Source organism: Calypte anna, chromosome 1 (genome assembly GCF_003957555.1).
Source record: "Calypte anna isolate BGI_N300 chromosome 1, bCalAnn1_v1.p, whole genome shotgun sequence".
Lineage (NCBI taxonomy): Eukaryota > Metazoa > Chordata > Aves > Apodiformes > Trochilidae > Calypte > Calypte anna.
Window position 1 is genome coordinate 176,121,596 of NC_044244.1, and position 15,900 is coordinate 176,137,495.

General features: G+C 37.6%; 1 protein-coding gene across 2 annotated transcripts in view; it reads right to left on the reverse strand.

Moving 5' to 3' along the window:
• FRY (FRY microtubule binding protein) overlaps positions 1 to 15,900 on the reverse strand; it is a 163,421-nt gene that overhangs the window by 74,089 nt on the left and 73,432 nt on the right. For both annotated transcript variants that reach the window (XM_030446532.1, XM_030446525.1), the window contains exons 17-27: positions 15,652 to 15,759; positions 11,246 to 11,501; positions 9,963 to 10,145; positions 9,222 to 9,308; positions 7,241 to 7,500; positions 6,418 to 6,607; positions 5,556 to 5,680; positions 5,326 to 5,383; positions 2,351 to 2,442; positions 1,986 to 2,158; positions 301 to 461 (exon numbers count right to left, since the gene is read on the reverse strand). In XM_030446532.1, the coding sequence (XP_030302392.1) occupies positions 301 to 461; positions 1,986 to 2,158; positions 2,351 to 2,442; positions 5,326 to 5,383; positions 5,556 to 5,680; positions 6,418 to 6,607; positions 7,241 to 7,500; positions 9,222 to 9,308; positions 9,963 to 10,145; positions 11,246 to 11,501; positions 15,652 to 15,759 (1,693 nt within the window). The remainder of the gene's footprint in view (positions 1 to 300; positions 462 to 1,985; positions 2,159 to 2,350; positions 2,443 to 5,325; positions 5,384 to 5,555; positions 5,681 to 6,417; positions 6,608 to 7,240; positions 7,501 to 9,221; positions 9,309 to 9,962; positions 10,146 to 11,245; positions 11,502 to 15,651; positions 15,760 to 15,900) is intronic.

A 15,900-nucleotide genomic window follows, 5' to 3' on the forward strand; every position in this document is an offset into this window, starting at 1 on the left:
CTTACTTATTCTGATAACCTATTAATGAACAGTTAAATAAAATTTTAAAACACATCCTGGTTTTCAAAATATTTAGCCTTGAAAAGTCTACAGGTCTGCATTAAATTCAGGTCTGTTCAAATTTCTGTGAAATAAAAGGAAATAAACCCCATGATTACTTGTATTTTTTGCAGTCTACAAGTCTGCATTAAATTCAAGTCTGTTCAAATTTCTGTGAAATAAAAGGAAATAAACCCCACAATTACTTGTATTTTGGCTGGAAAATAGTTATTACTGATTTTGACAGTGAAACTTTAATACCTTTAATGCACAATACTGGTATCTTGTAATCTGATGATTTCTATCACTGTAACGGTCCAGTGGTGTGAACATGATACTGAAAGGTCCAGCCCACTGGCTGAATAAGATGAAGAGGTGATGCCTCAAGCTCTGCTGAGGGAAGAGAAATCTTCTGTGGTGAACTAAGTGAACAGAATTAGAAATAGTTGTGATTTGTTAGCATTAAATACATATTCACATGGCAGAGCTTATAACATGGATTTCAAATCTCTACAAACAGAGTTTTTCTTAAGTGCTCAGTATACACTTAATCTAAAGTATCTCAGCTCCTCTTAAAAATCTAACATAGTAAGCAAGATGCATCTTACTTCTAGGAACCTTCAGTTCTGAATTAATGTATATTTATACAAGCATGTATACCTGACTCTAGAAACAGCATGCAAAAAACCAATTACAGTATCAGGATTTTCACTGCCTCTTGTATGCTATTAACAGTGAATATTTACTTGTTTTATCCAGTCCTATAATTGCAAGCCCAAACAATACATATGTTGTATTCTAATACCACCATATCAGGTAGGGACAAGTAATAATAGGAACTTGGTGCATAATTGTGTATAATAAATATGTGGTGTAGTTTCTGAGTAGCACAATTAGCTGAGAAAATGAAAAATTCTTAATCATGTGGAGAAGAAAAAGATACTTGTTTTAATGTTAGTTTTAATTCCAAAGCAAAACACGAGGGAAGAGGCAGTTCTACATTTATTAAAGAGACTGGTAAATTGCTACTTGGTAAATTATTTTTCATCTACAAACTGTACTGGATGCCAACAAAGTCTTACCGGACAATACTAATGAAATAACTGCAATATGAACAGTGGCTAAAGATGATAGATATTAACAAAATAAACTTTTTTTTTTTTTTTTTTGCTAGGAGTTAAATGTTAGGGCATCCATAGTTATTGGTATATTTTAAAGCTGTCTTGTTAGCAGAAAATGTATTCTTTTATATAATTACATACTGTATTATTGAAATACATCAGTTGCTGCATTCTCTCAAAACATACAACATAACTGTCTGTAAAATAGCTGTCTCTGCTGCTGGAGATAGCAGATTTACATAGACTGAACAAGCTAGAGATCTTATCTTCAAGCAATTACACGGAGGCCTTTAAAACAGACTTTTTGTAGTCTTTGCTAATGGAATTACATTACATTTCTGAAGTGATCTTGAATATATAAAAAGCCTGAAATTAAATGAAGAAATTTTTGCTACACAACTGCAGTCAGGTAATAAGGGATACAGTCTCAAAACCCTGAGCAAGCTTTACACTGCATTTAATATTGTACATTCTCTGCACCTAACTATATATTCAAGGCCTCTCTGATTTTTGAGAAGTCTAGCAATAAAGTCAAAAGCAAGCAAATAAAACCTTAGGTCAAAGAAATCTGGAGCCCCTGGAGATCACAGATAAATTATTTGCTGGACTTTTGAAGTGATTATGATTGTGTAGGAATACTACAAGCTTCAAAAATCTTTACTATTCTCCGATTTGACGTTTGAACTATTTTTTTCACATAGACTGTTACATACACTGTGATAGTTCACAAACAACAATAAAATTAAAAAAAAATTAAAAGTGACTTTTCCAATACATACGTTAAAATGCAATTTCATAATATTTTGAGATAATTTAGCACCATACCTGGAACACACTGAATCAAGTTAGCAATCATTGCACTGAAATGTGCTCTCATATCCTTAAGGATTTCGACTTCTTTATCATTTTCAGCCTCCAGAAGCATCCGAGTCAGATCAACATACTCTAAGAACAAGGCTCCAAGGGCTAATGTATCTCTTTCTAAGGCTCCATTTGTACTAGTATAAAGGAAAGTTGTACATTAATAGAGTAACAGTGTAGTTATACTCCAGCTTTCTGAAGAAAAGCGTTAAGTTCTCTCCATATTTGAGAGATTACACAGTTCTTCAAAGAACATACTGACATAAACTCATTGAAAAACTGAAAACTTTCACTTGAAGATCAATACTTAAGATGAGTTATAGTCATACCTGTCACTTATAACACCAGCATCAGCAAGTAGTTCAAAAATTCTCAGTAGCTGCAGTCTCAGTAGATCCCGGCGTTCTCGACGTTTCTTGTTCTTGGAATTTATAAAAGCAATTTTTTACATGCATCCATTAAAAACTAGTAACTAACAGAAATGTTAGTGCAGTCTTAAGATTTAAGAATTCCAGTTCAAACATTTTCTTCATGGTGGAATTTGACTACTCTTAGATATATCATAATAACTGCGTGCTTATTCCTCAAATCGGAACAAAATATGATCAAATTTTTGTCTTCGCAGCTATTTTTGAACAAACTGTAAACAGCTACCTTAGTCCTTGTTGAAAATGCAGAAATGAAATAATGAAATACTGGAAAAACATTAATAAATATTCAAGGTCCCTGTGTCATAAACATGCTATCTCCAGGCAGAAGGGATATTTATATTAGCTTTATGCCACCTACTTTGAGTGCTGGAAGCATCGTAAAGTGCAGAACATATCCAGACACCAGGAAAATATTTTAGCCATTAGCCATTCTTGAATTTGGCAATGCTGCAGCTACACATTCACCCACACTCAAGCCAGCTCCTAGCAGACACTACTCCAGGACACTCTTGGATGTTTGGAGTGCAGTGGTTGTACACACAGTTAACATACTCCTCCTGTTAACATACTCCTCCATAGATAACAATAGGACTGCACAGTTGTTAATAGGTTCCCTGTATCTTACTATGTTCTAGAAAGCTGTCCTTTCTGCTGTCTTGCCTTGAAAGATGTGAATGCTATAAGGCTGTTCTTTGCTGAAGACTTACACTGACTTGATTCTTTGTATCCTGCATCTCCAGGAAGCAAAAAATCTGAGAAGGTAAAAAAATCTGCTATTGTACTTTGCTGTCAGAACAAGAAAAGCTCAGAAAAAGCTCAGATTTTCCTCTTCAGAATGTAAGAATGGCAGTACTAAGATCAGAGGCTTATCTCATCCAGTGCTTTGGCTCTGCTTGGGAAAAGGAAGTGATGCTTTCCGTGATATTCTGACCCAGTACTGGCAGTCACCAGCATCCTAGCCAAAGGTTTCAATAAAATCATTACACCATTTCATTTATTCTATTCAGAGCCCTGTTTTTCTCCCTTGAGATCCCAAAGGTTCCAGGAAGCACACGGAGAGCAAAAACCAGATTTATTGTAAGACAGCATTTAACAGGCACAGCTGCCTCCTGCAACAATGTCAGAGGTGATCTGGCAAGCTCTGTGCCAGTGCCCACATGGCAGATCTCGTGTAACCTCTGTCCTGGTTCAGCCCTGCAGTTCTCAGCCTTCTCTTTCTAGTCACAGCATATGACAGTTCAAGAATAGTATCTCTGTTGTGCTGGATACCTGCCTGCTGACATAGAGGCCCTGCCACGGTCTCTAGAGCTTCATGACCCATACAGTCACTCCTTGGTTTACTTGGAACTGCTTGCTGCAAGGTGGCCCAGTTCTTCATATCAGGAATGACACTGGAATTAGCATTGCAAGCTCCTGTTCTCATACTCCTCTACTGACATTTCCCTGTGCTAAAGTTGCTCTTACAGCATACTGTAACCCTCTGCATTCTTATGATTCCTTTCCTGATCTTTCAAGTCTTGTCTTCCGTGGTTCACTGGCAGAAATTTAGAGGCAAGCTGCTACATCAACATGTATTGATTTGCTTCTGCCAAGTTACCAAAACAGTGATCTTCAAATCAGGAAGTTCATAAGGAAGGAAGGCACCCAAGTGAACTGAGGTGTGAAGCAACACAGAATGGTAATGGCAGTGGACACTTGCCAGACACAGAATTAAGAACTGTCCACGTAAAACTTAACACAAATGAAATGCTCGCTGAGTTAATTCATTTTTGTTGTCATGTTGGACATAGCCAAGACCCTGTGTCCACCAACTAATGATTTAACTTCTTCTTGAACACCATTTTCTGGCTTTTGCACCAAGCATTGGCTTGGCAAGCAGGAACAGGTCACCATGAGGACACCTTATTGAAACTGCTGTGGAGGACAGAGCAGTCAATGCACAGTTTCAAATTGCTTAAGCACCAGGTAGAAAAGCCTGAGCAGAGGACAGTATTAATGGAGCAAAGCTGCCTTCTGTCTGCAGACTTCTCAGTAGAGCTGCATGGACACAATGTCTGTGTCTACACTGGTAAATGGAGACAGGGACTGTTTGTGGCCCTGAAGGCCAGTAGCACAGGCTGCCACATGTTGACACTGCTCTGGAAGACTTGAAGAAGGCTGGCTATGCCTATGTGGCCTAGTGGGACTTGTGCAACAATTCCCTGGCCCAAGGGATTATTACTTTTGTGTTTTCTTATCACAAACTGCCTGCTCTAACTGGAGGGCTGTGCTGCAGCAGGAGCAGAGGCTCTGTGACCTGGCCTGAAGGCTGCAGCACACGGGGAGGTACAACAGCATGATGGGGGGAACAGCACAACACAAGCTGCTGGGGAAGTCTGGAGGGCTTTGTCTGATGGATTGATGCCTTCTGAGCCTTGCTCCTGGTACTGAGCCACCTCCAGAGCCATATCAGATTTCTGCCTTGGAGCCAGCTGGAATGCTCCAAAACCAGAGAGGGAAAATGGAGCATAACAGCAGCTTGGGTCCACTGCTGAAGCTCTCCACAAGACTTTCCAGTGTATCTGTGGATATACTACGGATTTCCAGTATATCTGAATTCCCTAAGAGGATGTTCCATATTTGACTAGAAAATTTTCCTCATAGTGGATTTCCATGTTGCACATACTGTATCACAATTAGATTTTAAATTAATGGTAGTTTTAACTGAATTATTTTGTTATGTTCCTGTATACAAATTAAAACAATCTTGTTGCATAGAGAGCTTAAATTATTACTTAGCACAAATTACTTTTTTTTTCATGGAGATAAAATTACTACTTTTCAATTAATTTTGCAGTTTAAACAAACTAGTACATTTAATTTCCTTAACTAACCTCTGGTCTTCTTTCTAGGGCTTCTTTCATTAGTGGGTGAAGTTCTTCTACTAATTCCCTGGATTAAAAAAAAAATTGTAAAAAAAATATAGTGTCCTCTAGATATTTTAATCAAAGCATAAGGAATAATGTCTAAAGTGCAAAGAAAAAAAAATTAAATATTTAAATCACAACAAAAATAGTGCATTTGAATTAGAGGCAAATAATTGAGAATGTAAGTGGGGAAGTACCTGAAAACAAGGGAATTTGTTCTTCCAAATCCTAGTACAAGTGATTCTGTTATTTCTATGCTTTCAAGTCTCATCAGAGGCACTAGCTGCTTTAGTAAGACTCCAACAGATGGAGTTCCAATAGCCTAAAATATATGAAGAAATCATTGACATTTAAGTGTGAGGATTACTAAGTAAATACAATTTATTTAAAAAAAAAAAAGTCCAAGAATCAATATGTATTTAAAAAACATGCTGAAATTATTTTGCTGTTATGGATATTAAGATAACTGGATGTCTGCTACATCACAATCATCTTGATAAGGCTTAGCAAATAATTATGTCTGGGAAAGCTCTTTGCTTTCATTCACATTATTTTACTTTATTTAATCTGTTGTTTCATTAAAGTACTCCATCAATTAAACTTGTGGAGCTTCTGCTCCTCTCATCTGCTGCTACTTCAAACTGTATTTCATACACTACTCCTTCATGTTTGACAGGCACATGATGCTTATTCAGAAATCTGCCTTACTGCTTAGAAATGTTACAAACTCTCAAAGCTGAGTGCTCTACAAGGCAAGAAAGGGGATGACAAATCAAAGTTCACTTCAACACATGTCCAGAATGACCATATTTTGAATATGCATGAATATTTTGTAAATACCACGGCTTTTGCCAAATGTTTTTAACAGATCCTGTTGATACCAATTATACAGATGTTTTAATAGTTAATTTAATTTTAATAGTTAATTACCTGCCTTAAGCAGTTTGTGTTTATAAAAATAGTCCCCTAACTGAAATACTTCCATCAAAATATGATTTTGCATGCAGATGCATGCAAATTCTCCTAAATAAAATTTTTGTTTTAAACAGGATGCATCACCTTGTTATCATAGTTCACTGTTCCATCAGGAGTGGTAGCCATGATCTCTGGTGTTGAAGCACGCAGGTGTCCTGGGCTCATAATACTGGGCTTTGCTACTCCAAAACAGAGAATAAGATAATTTCTCCACAAAGTAACATAGTTGTCTCCACTGCTTGCTGTACTTGTTTTCTTTGCATTCACAGGAATACTAGAATTTAAAAAATAAATAAAAATTATTAAATTGATTTCCCAATCTTAATTACACAGCATCTTAAAATATTTAAAAAGAAATAAAACATGCAGCCTTCCACTACCTGAAGGGAGCCTACAGGAAAACAGGACAAGTGGTTATGGTTTTAAACTGGAAGAGGGCAGCTTTAGGTCAGACATTAGGAAGAAGCTCTTTACTGTGTGAGTGATGAGACACTGGGAAAGGTTGCCCAGAGAAGCTGTGGATGCCCCCTCCCTGGATGTGTTCAGGCCAGGTTGGATGGGGATTTGAGCAGCCTGGTCCAGTGTCCCTGCCCATGCAGGGGGTTGAAACTAGGTCCCTTCCTAGTTTTAGGTCCCTTTTAAGGGACCTTCCAACCCAAAACATTCTGTGATTCTATGCTATGTAGCCAGCAGCCACTACTCAACATGACATGATATGTGGGCAAAATCAATGAAGGCAGAAAACTATTTTCCACCTTACAATTTGAAATTATGAAACAGAAAACTGGATGTTTGAATAGCACCTTGGAGGACTTACAGACTAATACTGAAGCATGAGACTAAAAAAACCTTGAATTAAAATGACACAACCCATAAAAATGAAAGTTAAATGGAGTTTGCCACCTACTTTGGATCCACAAGAGGCATTATCAGCTGCAGCCTTGTGAAAGCATATGGCCAAGCATAGCTCAGAGCTGTAGGACAATGTTTGGGTAAATTCTCTTGTCTGAGAAAACTGAAGAGGCAGAGAACCCATGGATCTTTAACTGACTGTGCAAATATCCAAACATGGGAAGGACTTTTCACATCATAATGGCTATTTACTAGGACAGCATTCCACTCCACCAGCCACTGCAAGTCCACGCTGTGTGTTAATGGGATTGTTGTCTATGGAGACAAAAAAGAGAACAATTGCAGTGACAGTCATTTATTCCCTGCTATGCTCCCTCTCAGTACTTGTCTTTATTTTCAAGCTCCATGGCCAACTACTGCTGGATATTTTTATGCTTTCTGTCACACTGCCCTATCACTCGGGAGGAGGTTTTTACAAGTGCTGATAAGAGCCACCTTGTTATTTCCCCTCTGGTTCCTCCTTAAAGCTCCTACTTACTGTGACAGGAATAATAACTTGCCCATAAACCCCACAATAACTATTGATTATACTGATCAATATAAAGTCACTGTTGCTTTCTATTCTGCCTAAACCCACCTACTGTCTCTTGTATGATACTGTAATAGCTATAGACTCTCCTGTTCATTGTCTGAACATCCAGATGGAGCCTTAGCCCATGACTGATTCCCCCGTGCTATGACAATATGATAAATACCAATACTATTAATAAATATTCTTCAGAATCGATCAGGGCATTTGAATATGCGTTTAGGGAATTAAGAGGCTGAAGCAGATACTTAAGCAGTTTTAATCCATTTTAAATCCTGCTGCTTTCAGTGGGGTTCTCATATCAACAAACCATTTTTTCAAGTCTAATTAAAATTTTGTTTTAGAAAACAACTTTGTGAAATGAAAATGCAAACCACATGCATTGTAGCACCTATCAGACCACAAATTAGATATAACAGTTGCCTGCATCCTGCATCCACTGTTACAGAAGTAATTACTAAATTACCACTCTCAGAGGTACTTGTCAGAAAACAGGTAGACACGCAACACATTTGCTTTGCTATATTATTAAAATATAGAATTAAAGAACACACTCCAAGCCTTCTCTCAGAGAGACTGCAACATTCAACCCAGATATTGTTATTTCAGCTGGATTTCCAAATTCCTGGGTTACAGATTGAGAAGGTCTCTTGCTTGCTCAGTTTCTGATCCCTTACCTTCCTGCTTTCAGCTGCACAGTGGCCCAACTTCACCACCAGTTTGATGTCCCCTTCCTACCCTAAGAAAGGCACTCATTGCTTTAAAGTTAACCAGGTCAAAAAATGTCCCAACTTGATAGCTTCTGGTATTTGGACAAGGGCACAGGGCACTTATCTCTACCATATTATGCAGACCAAGTTGCCCTAGGTATCAGTTCTCCGGGGACACTTTTTCATTCAAAACACTTTACTGCATCTATTTTCTCTGGTAGTATGTTAGACACACCAGGCCCTTGAGTGAGCCAGAATGGAGATTTACCCCAGTTGTGAATTACTCCAGAGCTTAAGCTTATGTCTGCAGGCAGGGCTGCTTTTGAGCATGGAGAAGAGCTGAAGTTTTTTACCTTCTGGACCAGATCATATCGCAGTCAGGGACTTACATCCACCACAAACATTAGACCGTGCTGGCAATAAGATTTTCTCAACAGTTCTTTTGAATGCAGGTCACAGGTCTTGAATCTATGTAGTTTTCATTATAGATTCAGTTATAAATTTATTTTCTGTATGGATTATTTCCTATACCAATAGCATTATTTTCATGGAACAGATTGTCTGGGAGATTGTAGAGCCTTGGAGCTCCTGGCTAGATGGCTGAAGCATTAAAGCTGTAGGATTTTTTTTATTTCAGCAGCTTTATTTTTAGTATTTAATGTCCAATATTTGTTATGTCAGTATGCTATGTAAACATTAGCAATAACAGTAATGCACTGACATGTAACAGTACTTACTGAATCCGAAACAGCCACGTGAATAAAACTTTCAAGAATAGAAGAACTCAACTGATCCATGACATCAATCATAGGCCTGTCATCATCCTATAAAACACACAGAACAACACCAAACAAAAGCACATATTGTAAAATCCCAAATGACTTCAGATAGCTGGTATCAAAAGACTGAAGAAGTATCTTACTGTTTATTAAAACATTCTTTTGCCATGAACATGCATATTTGTGTTCTTAGGCATTTAGACGACTTGCTGAGCTGTGAACACCAACACACAGTATGACTCTTCATATCTCCATATCCATAAAAAAGACTTAAGTGGTCTTTACTATACAAGGAAAATGTATGTGAATAATGCTAAGTATCTTATGCTGTGTTTTTTTACAAACTGGTATGCTACAGGAATGAGTTTCTTTTCCAATACAAATTTATAATCCTGACAATAAAAAAATGATCCCTGCAGGAGAAAAGTGTCTTTTACATTTATATAATGCAAACATAAAACACCAAGTTGCTGTACAAGTTTCCCTTTGAAGTACTGTATAGGTCACATGTTATTTATGTTACATGGTTGAGTACACAGAAAAGTTCCCACTATTAACAGCAAACAGAAACGTTAAGCTCAAACCAAATGCTTTTACCTGCTACACTGTGGCAACTGTGTTGAAAGCAAGTGTAATAGCAGTTTCCAGCTTTATCTTTAAAAACATGGAATTCAAAGCTTCAGAAAAGGAAAATCATACCTCTGCCTGGCCAAGGGCCAGGAATAAAGCCCGAATCTCTCTGAGGATTAGAACAGCCAGTTTACGTGTAGCAACCTGGAAACTACATAGCAGAACCAGTGCAAATCCTTCAACTGCATGTAGCACATTAGAATAGGGGCTTCTTTCAGATTGTATCCTGTGGCTGGATCCATTTGGTATCAACTGCAGGACAGTGCAAGCAGGAAAAAATGGAATGTTGATGTTTGAAAACAAGGTCTTTGAGAAATATTCTACTTAACACAGATGTAAAGAAACAAAATGCAGAGGCCATGCAAATGCTGAAGTGGGAAACTGACAGAATTCTCTCAAACAGTCTTGTTGCTTTAAGTTACTGTGTTCCACAAAACCAATGTATGAGCAGACTCCTTTGGCCAAACCCCTCCCTCTACTTTGTATTTCAACTGTATGTTTTCATCCATCCTTAAAAAATGATTGGTTAAGGTAAGTCAGAGTGTGAAGACTCCACATGTTTTCTACTCCAGATAGATGATTTGCAGATTGATCCTGTAGCAAGGCAACACCTTACCCCAGTTGGTGGCCTCTAGAAGTGTAGCCCATTGGTAAAGTGCAACAATCCTTACTTAAAAATATGCACAGCTTTCCCTTTTCTACATTTCGTAATGCTATTATTACCTGTTAAGTAATGGCTCTCTGTGCTATAAAGCACTCATCATCCCTGTCCAAAGGAAAAATCACATTTCTGATGTGACTGGGTTAGGAGATAAGCCTGAAAATCCTCTCTTATGGTGAAATTATCTGTGGGACAGTGCAAAGCAAAGCTGTTCAGTTCCCAGGGATGTTTGTAATACATGGAGACAGGAAGCTGTAGAAATCATCGTGTTCTCTGGTGTTTCTGAATCAGCCAAAAGAAATGGCTGTGGGAAGGGAATACCCACTTTAGTATTCTCAGTGTTCCCACTAGCATTATTAATCAGTCCACAATTAATCCCACAGTCCTGGGAAAATGTCCTTCTTCCACATTTACATACACATATTTCACTTTATGTGTTTTTGTTGATGTGCATATTTCAGTTTGACATGCATTCTCTTATGTTGCTCAACAACAGTAACATCTGCTGTGTTACACAAGGACAGAGCTGTCCTCAAAAAACAGCTGAACTAATTACCTTAAAAAACATTTACATAGTGAATTCTTCTCAGGTGAGTAAATACCAAATACATAAACCACAGCAGTACGGAGGAAGATAATTTCTGCCTTCCATCAGCCTAAATATTAGGACACAGATCTCTTGATTTCATACCTCTGCAGATCTGGTTTTTCCCTGTTCAGATGCTTTTCCTGGAGTGTGTATTACAAGCTTCCATTGTGTAAGCAACTGCAGCAGTAACTTCAGTGATGTATCAAGAAGGGTATGATGCATATCATTCACTTCACGTAGCAGAAAATTAGTAAAACCAAAGAGTACGTCCTCCCGCCAGTCAACAAAGTCAACAAGTAGACCCTGAAGAGAATTCTGTGCAATGTGTCGAAGTTCATCATCCATATGGATAGACAGCCTGTAAGTAAAAATATATCTCAGGTAATAAAAATCTAAGGAGTGTTTATCATGGTTAGGAGCACATGTGTATCAGTAACTTAAGACTGATGGAAAATTCCCAATGACAGTATTAATTTTGATGATGCTGTCAGAGTTTCATTATTACTGACCACAATTAACATCGTTGACCTATTTTTATATTGCAATTCTTGCTCCAACAGTGTTGGAACATATTCATGTATCCAAAGGAAGTCATTGTTCCACTTGTAAAACACAGTAACTTTAAAGCTCATAATTTGGCAACTTTTCTGTCTCCCTAAGCCAAGTATATTCTTGATTTACTAATTTACCAAATAACTTCTGTTTAGTTGTGATAACAATAGGCTTATGACTGAATACATAATTTCACAATTTGCATATTTGTCTGTTTACTTTCAGTATAAAAATAAAAGCATCACACCACCTCAACTGCATAACAGTTAAAATCAATCTTTAGCCAAGAGGAAATTACAATTATTTATAGCAAATGTTCAAAAGAGCATTTTAATTTAAAAACTGTTTCAAGTTTTAAACAATTTAGGATACAGAGATGATAAAAACAGCTGCAAGACTTTTAAAAAACACAACAGACAGCCCCGAAGTCTTTCTGAAAATTGGTGCAATGTTAGATTAAATTTTCAGAATTTGTTTCCTTCCACATTTGCAGCATGCTAAGGTTCTTTTCAACATAGAAATTCTATGTACTTTCTTTTGACACAAAAATTATCAAACCACTTCTGTGTTAGTAGCTTGGCAGAATGAAATAAATTCAGATCAGTGTGTTCTGGAATTTTTGCTTCATTGCCTTCATGATGTATTTTGGGTTTATTGCCCATGAGACTGTAATTTTCTGTAGTGCGTTGGAACTCGTTTTACTTATCTAAGTTTAACCTACATAGTTGAAAACAAGGACATATGATAAAGAAAAGGACAGAAAGCTAGGAAAAAAACCCAGCACAATAAGCCAAATGTAATGGAACCAAATTCCATTCAGTTGGAAGTGTATGATGAGATGTGCTTCATAACAAATTTGGTTCATTACAGCTGCCTAATTGGGAGGCAAGGGACATTGTAGTTGAGAGAGAGGAAAGCGCCTGCCATGAAACTTAACCCTTGGTGAATACGACTCCAAAAATAGCTGTTCTGCTTCAATAATGACATGGCTTTCTCTATAAATGTGGAAATACAACATTTTTTGTGCAAAAAAAGGGCCATTTCTGTCTCCTCTTTGGAATACCAAAACCGGAAAAATAAGCAAAACCCTTGAGGCCATGCTTAAGTCATCCATGAAATGACTTCCACGGTGACACAGATAACAGAAAGGAGGATAACAGCAGACATAGGTCTCTAAACCCAAGTTACTGGGCAGTGGCATTACCAAATGAGCTGAAATTCAAACTGAGCATAAGAATGCAACTGTGTATTACCACTCTATGACAGACAGTTTGAGGAAGCAAGTAGATGTTGGTTTGTTTGTTTGTTTGTTTGCACTCAAGACAGTTAAATTTAAGACCTACTTGGGAATTTTTAATCAATGTTTTCAGTGGGCAGTGAAAGGGCAAAAGATACAATATAGGCTTGGCAGCTGCTTTATGGTTTACAATATGAATACAGCTGTCCCGGAAGAGAGAATAGCCGCTGACTTACAGACTCCTTCTGGAAAAAGCCAAAAGACACATCTGTTACGAGGATGAAAAATTCAAACCAAAATGAATAAAAGAACTCATTAACCCAAAGATGGTATTTTTTCTTCAGTGAAAATATTTATCAGTGTTCCATCCCAACAACACAGACCCAACAAAGACCTGGCAGAACAGCTTCTCAGGTTCTTTTTAAAAAAACAGAGAGAAGCTGAAGCCTCACCTCTTCAAAGCATTTTATCCTAGTACTGATTTTCATCTCTGACACAGAAAAAGCCCAAAACTCTAACATAGTGTTCTCTAGAACAGAATGACCTCTTGGACTACTTTTTCATAACTGGGAGAACCGGTCAATCTGGACCCAAATAAACATGGCATAGTACAGAGAATGTAGAAGCAGCTCTGCTGCTGGGGTTGTCTGGAGACTTAGATTAAGAATAGGCCAGGCCTTAATTCCTCAAATGGTTCATTACTTTCTTCTCTGAGGCTATATTTTGGCAGATTGTCTTCAGTCCTTGTTCCACACTGAAAAGCCTTTATTCTTTCAACCTACTGATCTTCCTTTCTCATGTTCTCTGGTCAGTCTCTTCTTAAAACTGCAAGGCCCCAGTTTGGACACTGGTCTCTAAATCAGGCATCCTCAATCCTGAATAGAATAAGGTTCACCTTTTCACAGGCACATAATTTCTTAGTGTGTGTTCAGTTTGTGATCCTGCTGTGAAATACTCAGACCCTATACAGTAACTTCAACAATGTGCTGTACCTCTCCTGGACCATGAACTGTCTCTTAATTGCTTTCCAACCTATTATGCATCCACTTATTCTACCTAAACTGTGTTTCCCTTGCTTATACTTGAAAATCTGATTTAAAACAGTACCAATGTCTCAAAGGTGCTGCAACACAAGTACACGTAGGACGTGAGAACAGCTTCCCAAAAATCCTCCTGTTGGGTAAAGGCTGAGCATGTAATTGCTTCCAGAGTTGCTCTAGAGATGCTGTCCTAAGCTCCTCCTGGTGTCTCACTTTTTCTCATAGTTCCAGTCAGATAACACATCAGACCTACTGTCTGCATTGTCCCAGCATGGAAATTACCCAAGAAATGCTTACAAATTAATTGTGATTGAAGAATCACAACACCCTCTTCTCACTGAAGTTTGATGATAGAATAAAGATAGAACAGTGGTTAAACTGGCAGTTGTGAGACTTAAGGAGGGAAGCACCAATTTATGATAAAATCCACATTAGTCTCCAAATTTTTTTAATAGTGACAGGTCTGACCCAGACAGTCCTCTGCGATTGAAAAGCTGAGACCACAATGGATATGGCTCAGTTAAGGCCATGATTAAGAACAGAAAGCTAGTTAAAATATTGGATTAAAGGAAAACATATCCTCTTTCATTTCCCTTAAGCAGAATTGATGTTACTACTTAATATGGTATCTGTAGCATTTGATAATGTAACGATTTAAAAGAACTCAAAAGTGATTTACAGCACAGGATGTAAACACAAGTAAATCAATTACGCTTGCCATGCTCGACAGCACACCTGCCCTTGCTGAAATTTTGGCTTGGTTGGTTGTCTGCACTCTTTACTGCTAGCAGAATTAATTGTTTCAGTGTTTTAGCACATCACTGGGAGCTGAGTGCTCACAGAGCAGAAGAAAATGCTTTTCCTTGTTACCCTCTGACTCCCACACCTATCATTCCTCACAGACGTTTCAGAAGACAGACAAGTGGCAAAGATTGCTTTCTCACAGTTACCTGAGAGCAGTATGCTGTAAGAGTCTTGTGGCTTGATTTACTACCATAATCCAGCTGCAGAAATAATGCATGCTGGAATCTTTGATTTGGATACTAGAACTGAAATGTAACAGTTTTTCTCTACTGAGCAGTACCTGTTATCTTAATTATTCACAGTCCATCAGGACCTGACATCCTGACACCTAAACTGTTTTAGCAGTCATGTGTTCTAGGTTACCTTTTTTAACGTTTTAACTTTTCTTTATATTCTTACAGTAAAAAAAATTGATAAAGTTAACTACAAGAATTATTATCAATTTAAAAATTATTTGGAAAGATACCACATATAGCACATTCTCTTTTATCAAACAGACATAGGGGAATCATAAATCAAAACTAAACTGCTGTCTTCACATTTTTCCACTACACAGGAAAGTTGGTCTCTTCTGTTAATTAGAATGCTGTGATGGTTAAAAAAAAAAACAATAAATGGTGAATATCATGAAGATACTGAGTGTCATGTAACCTATATACTGATGGAAAGGAGTCATGGATGACCTATCTACTCTCTTATAAAATTGGGAGTCTGTAACATAAACAAGCCTGTAAAAAGAATTTAGGACTTCTATATCTTATTAACATCATATTATTTTTTGTAAGCATATGGTTCTGTCTAATAGTTACACATTCTGTGGCTCAGTTTTTAATTCTGTTCCCCCTGAGCAGTCATTTAAAGCTTGAAGAACTTACCTTGCCAGCAAGTCAATTAACTCAAGTTTTGACATTCCATCAGGAAGCAATCGTGGAATAGCAGCCACACATGTCCTGAACAGATCGATTTTGGGTTTTCTTTCACCACTGAAAAATTAGAACAGCATGGTGACTGAGCTTAACAAGTAACTGTGTTAAATGATCCACCTACAGTTTTTCAGAAAAGGGTTGGTCATAATGGAGTGCCAGAGGCCTAGTAAGAACACCAGAACAGAAAGCTAGACCCTA